The sequence below is a fragment of the Chanodichthys erythropterus genome, chromosome 1 (assembly GCF_024489055.1).
Source record: "Chanodichthys erythropterus isolate Z2021 chromosome 1, ASM2448905v1, whole genome shotgun sequence".
Taxonomy (NCBI): Eukaryota; Metazoa; Chordata; class Actinopteri; order Cypriniformes; family Xenocyprididae; genus Chanodichthys; species Chanodichthys erythropterus.
The window spans coordinates 1,534,049-1,539,900 of NC_090221.1; the positions used below are offsets into that span (position 1 = coordinate 1,534,049).

At 36.2% G+C, this 5,852-nt stretch overlaps 1 protein-coding gene across 1 annotated transcript; it reads right to left on the bottom strand.

Annotated features, from left to right (window-relative positions):
* Positions 1-1,840: 1,840 nt before the first annotated feature.
* LOC137002016 (nicotinamide N-methyltransferase-like) lies at positions 1,841-5,019 on the bottom strand. Its single transcript, XM_067361483.1, has 3 exons — positions 4,748-5,019; positions 4,453-4,660; positions 1,841-4,271 (listed from the first exon to the last, which is right to left on the bottom strand). Exons 1-3 carry the CDS (start codon positions 4,977-4,979, stop codon positions 3,845-3,847), a joined length of 867 nt encoding a protein of 288 aa, XP_067217584.1. The 5' UTR covers positions 4,980-5,019; the 3' UTR covers positions 1,841-3,844.
* Between the last annotated feature and the right edge of the window lie 833 nt (positions 5,020-5,852).

Consider the following 5,852-nt stretch of genomic DNA (forward strand, 5'->3'; position numbering starts at 1 on the left):
AGAGAGTGATTCGTTCATTTTGTGCTGACTGCGCATGCGCAACATCCCATTGGTTCTGTACAGGAAACAGAAATGATTAGTTCACTACTCGAGTCCTTCGTTCATTTTTCACGTCACGAGCAAGTGCATAGTTTTTTTTTATTTTAGTTTACTTTTTTGTTTTTTAGCTAGTATAATAATTGATTTTCCTATGAAACCTGGAGCGACATTCTAAAACGCTTAACGTGAAAAACGCTTAAAGTGGCTTAATGTACTAAGACAGTGATTTTAACCGACCAAATGTACTAAATATCATACTAATAAAGTATACTATGTGCAAAAAATCAGTTCAAAGTTTGGTCGGTTAAAATCACTGTCTTAGTACATTAAGTCACGTTAAGCCTTTTCTCATAATGGTTTTCTATGGAAGGAAAAGGTGTTATTAAACGCGTTAAGATCATATTCTGGGCTCATCTGATTTTTTGCACATAGTATACTTTATTAGTATGATATTTAATAAGTTTGGTCAGTTAAAGGATTAGTCCACTTTCAAATAAACTTTTCTTGATAATTTACTCACCCCCAAGTCATCCAAGATGTTCATGTCTTTCTTTCTTCAGTCGAAAAGAAATGAAGGTTTTTGAAGAAAACATTCCAGGATTATTCTCCATATAGTGGACTTAAGTGGACTCCAAACGGTTGAAGGTCGAAATTACAGTTTCAGTGCAGCTTCAAAGATCTCTACATGATCCCAGACGAGGAATAAGAGTCTCATCTAGAGAAACGATCGGTCATTTTCGAAAAAAAAAAAAAAATACCATTGTATATGCTTTATAAACACAAATTATCACCTTCTAAGTGCTTCCGCTTTCCGTATTCTTCAAAAAGCTTACGCTGTATGTCCAACACCTTCCTATTCTACTTACGGAACGAACGCATAATACGGTAAGCAGAAATACTTAGAAGGCGATTATTTGTGTTTATAAAGCATATACAGTGGTATTTTTTTTTTTGAAAATGACCTACCGTTTCACTAGATAAGACTCTTATTCCTCGTCTGGTATTGTTTAAAGCTCTGAAACTGCACTGAAACTGTAATTTTGACCTTCAACCGTTTGGAGGCCATTAAAGTCCACTATATGGAATGTTTTCCTCAAAAACCTCAATTTCTTTTCGACTGAAGAAAGAAAGACATGAACATCTTGGATGACATGGGGGTGAGTAAATGATCAGGAAAATTTTATTTAAAAGTGAACTAATCCTTTAAAATCACTGTCTTAGCACATTAAGCCACGTTAAGCGTTTTAGAATGTCCCAACCCGAACATTTGGTCTAATATTTGTATAAAAAGATTGGTCAAAAGGGACGTAGTGGCATAACATAAATGTTTATTGCACATATCTTTTTATAATTATGATAATTCCTAAATATAATACAACATGCAGTCAGTAGTAATACGAATGTAATGTTGTATTTGTTGCGAGAAACTGAGGCGGGAAGCGGTCACGTGACAAAAAAACGTGACAAAAAAACTTCAGACCCAGAAGACTCGAGAGACGAACTAATCATTTCTGCTTCATGCGTTCAGCCTGAACGAACGACTCGAGTTTATGTTTATGACTGGGAAAGTGTTTTAGGACCCGCGTTAATATGAGAAAAGCTTCGCTGGAGAGAGCTAGACAGGAAGGCCTGAAATATCCCGCTTTACACGTGAGTAACATCCACTGATCGACTGTTTCCCAGCAAACACAAACGTTCCCCTAATGTTCCCATATGGTTCCCGTTTGGTTATTTTTTTGGGGAACCAAATAAGAACGTTCTGGGAACGTTCTCTATTGGTTATTTTTTTGCAACCTAAAGAGAACGTTCCCAGAACGTTCCCTGCAGGTTACTTTTTGGTTCTTTTTTTGCAACCTAAAGAGAACGTCCTCAGAACGTTCCCTGCAGGTTACTTTTTGGTCCTTTTTTTTCAACCTAAAGAGAACCTTCCCAGAACGTTCCCTGCAGGTTATTTTTATTTTTAGATTTCATTATAACCAAACTATTGCAGATGATAGACCAATGGGCTACAGAGATGAAGTGTTATCTTTCTTTACTGCGCGCTTCTGATCACGCGCTTCTCCAGCACGCGCTTCTGTCTTCCACAGAGAGCCGCGCACTCCGTAATTTAAAAATTAACGGTCATTTCATTTTACTGACTGACTATAATATTTGTTTATCGATCTTTTTATTGAATAATTATTTATAATTAATATATGTAGGAGTGTAAATAGTGTGATTTCAGAGACATTCGACAGGTAATTGAAGACAACATGATGTTAACCGACCAAAAGTGAGCACCCGCTAATTCAGTGGTAAGAAATGAATGTAATGTTATCCCAGTTAAGTCACATAATTGTTATAATTTTTTTTAATGTCTGTGAATAAAATTAATATTTTAAAACCCCATACTGTGTTGAAGTCAATGTTTGTTGCTTAAGAAACGTAAGAGGTACAGTCAGTGATACAATTCACGAAATCTTTACATATTAATGCATAAATTCGATCTTATTTAATCCTCCATAAGTTTTATGTGCTCGGATTATTTATAATATATTTCTATTGATTAAATAAAAGTTCAAAACAAGACATTGGCGTCCATTCATCCGATCTTCCGTGCCGCTTATACCATATGGGACGCGGAGTGATAACTAACCTAAAACAGGGTAAATTATATCGGAGTAAAAAGAGGTTAGGGGAACGTTCCGGGAAGGTTAAGGGAACGTTCTCCAAACCAACAGGGAACGTTCTATTTACGTAAAGAAAACTTTCCTGGCTAACCAACAGAGAACGTTAGGATGTATGTTCTGGGAACGTTCCCAGAACTAACGTTCCCAGAACGTTCTGGGAACCAAAAATTGTTAGCTGGGTGAATACTTAGGACCATGTGATATTTCAGTTTTTCTTTTTTAATAAATCTGCAAAAATGTCAACAATTCTGTGTTTTTTCTGTCAATATGGGGTGCTGTGTGTACATTAAAAAATGAACTTAAATGATTTTAGCAAATGGCTGCAAATAAAGAGTGAAAAATTTAAGGGGGTCTGAATACTTTCCGTACGCACTGTTACAGAAAAAATGATCTGACACTGATCCCTACAACACTGACCCTGGGAAATGGATTTCAAGTGTCTTAAGTTGCAGCGCTGCACAATAGCAGACTCCCGTTGTCCTTGAATGCTTTAATCATCAGTTCTCATCAATCTCAGAGAATCCCTCTTCTCCAAAAAAAAAAATGTAAAAAAATACAGCAGGTTTTATGGGATTTCAGGTACATCACACAGTCAGTATAACATGATCTATTACTCATAATCATCAATCTTAATATATTGGTTCAGATTTGAGAAAAACAACATAGTTCCTCTACCACGCTTACTGGCAGAGTAAATTTAAATTTGAACAACTGAATCACAGAATCATCAAAAATCTCCAGGTTACTAGTTCACTGATTACTCAATAGGTCAAAACAATTTTTTATAGACATCTTATATCTAGAAGGATACTGTCTAGCCAGCACAGCAAATTTTTTCCACTTGTTACAACACACAGTCCTATTGACAATTTCTCTATTTTAAAGTTAGCTTGTTAGGCCTGTAGAAGAAAAGAAATGTTACTTCATAATTAATTAGTTTAAAAATTCCATCACAGTATACACTGTGGTATAGTTTTAAGAGTTATGCATTCCATATTCATCTAAAATCTTGTGCCATTTATTAATAAACAAGGGGGGAAAAAATCATAGGCTATGAAAGATTGATTTAGGCGTGCTCAAGCTTTAAATACAACTGATTTTGCTGTAGGCCTATATATATTCCTCTTTTTGGTCTGTCAGTCAGAAGGTTTTCTCGCCACAAGATGAAAAACAGCCTCAAAGTCAGACACGGATTTGTTCCTCTGGTCATCTCCAGGCAGTATATTAAACTCGTGGATAGAGAAGCCTAAACCTCTGAGCGCTTCCTCAACATCATACTGATTCAGTTTTAGACAAGAAAAGGGCCGTTCATCCACCTTGTAGAAGGTCTCACCCAGAGCACCTACCATGACCAAAAGTCCATCAGGACGCAGGAGCTTGGTCAGCCCATGTAAAGCGCGACGGTATGTCTGAATGTCTTTACACGCTGCTTCCAGGCACAGAGATGTAATGACGCAGTCAGCTGGTTCCAATGTGTGCGGATAGAATGGATTCTCCAACCGGACATCACATTTTAAAACATTTTTGACTCGATGCTTCAGCGAAGCTTCCAAATCAGACGGGCTGAATAGTTCAAAGACGAATTAAAAGCGACATAAATAAATGAAAAAAAAAGAAAAAAAAAGTTAGTATGGCAAGTAAGAAGTTTGGTATCATGTGTAAATATATGAGAATTTTCCTTAATCTACCAAAACTGCCCCTGAAAAAACACCCAAATAATATACATATAGGCTATTAACATTACCTTTTCCCCTCAAGTTCACAAACGCGCTGCAAAATAGGTTTCCAATCTAAACAGTCTTCTTGGTTTTTCAACCATTTTTCAAGTTCTCTACGATTGTTATCAGCGAAATCAGACAGCACAATTTCGTCATAATATTCGCATGCGCTTAAGACGCTGTGGATAGATGGTCCGCTGCCAACATCAATCAGCCTCTGACCTCTGTGTTCTCCTTTAAAACAGACAATTGAGTCAGACTTATTTAGAAAAAAAAGTTAAACATTTAGATCTAGCTGTTAGATGGACTGGGGTTACTTACCCGTTGAGAAAACTCGGCTAAGGCATCTTAAAACGAAAGTAAGGAAATCCTTCTCGTCAGAGTGACCGCGAGAGCAGGAATAGAAATTCTTAGCATATGCACGCGAGTCAAAATGCTCCTGATAGAACTCCCCCTCAGTGAAGTTCATGCATTCACTCATGGTTACAACACGTATGTGACGATGATGACTGTAGTTGTTTTTAAAGAGCAAATGTCCTGTCCTTCGTAGCATAGCCTTCTGGACGGAAGAACAGTAAGCTGAAAAGGCGGAAATGGGTTGTCCCTTTCCAGACTTGCGCAACTGACGCTAGAAATTGGTGGCGTGCATGTAGCCTACGTACAGACCTGCTGGGTCAGCGGCGGAAGGACAACAAAAAGAGCACTAACATATTACTTTAATGAACATAATATATTTAAACACGTAAATTGTTTATCAAATAAGTCACTTGGTTGTATTTAACGCAGTACGTGTCTGACGTGTTTTTGATGGCTAATGAATAGCGACAGGTGCTTTTTAAGTAAAAATAACAGTAGGCTAGGGCCTATTGTCTTTGCACAAACTGTCAGAGGTGGGTAGAGTATCCAAAAACTGTACTCAAGTAAAAGTACAAGTACTTATAGAAATATTTACTCAAAGTAAAAGTGAAAGTAACAATCCTAATAGTTACTTGAGTAAGAGTAAAAAAAGTATCCAATAAAAATCTTAAGTAGCTCGTTACTAGTTACTTTTATTATATATATATATATATATATATATATATATATATATATATATATATATATATATATACACACACACACACACACACAATAGCATGTTATTATTTAATGTTTATTATTTAAATAGATATTTAATTTATCATAATTAGATATCTTTGCAACAAACAAACATAGAAGAGACAAGCATTATTTCTAGCATCTGTAACCCGAATGTATCGTTACTATATTAATAACGTATACAGCTAACAAAGAAGAGAGAAAACTCTTTACATGTGCTCGCGCTCATATCTGAACTTGACACAATGATCAAATACACATTGACAAATCTTCTTCGGTCTGTTCTCCAAAATGTAATCAAATGTATATTTCAGCAGGCGCGTCGCGT

Coding starts and splice junctions, on each gene's coding strand:
- LOC137002016 (XM_067361483.1), bottom strand. CDS start 4,979: ATGCTACGAAGGACAGGACATTTGCTCTTTAAAAACAACTACAGTCAT. Junction 4,661..4,747: donor TAGCCGAGTTTTCTCAACGG/GTAAGTAACCCC, acceptor TCTGTTTTAAAG/GAGAACACAGAGGTCAGAGG. Junction 4,272..4,452: donor TGTGAACTTGAGGGGAAAAG/GTAATGTTAATA, acceptor TGAACTATTCAG/CCCGTCTGATTTGGAAGCTT.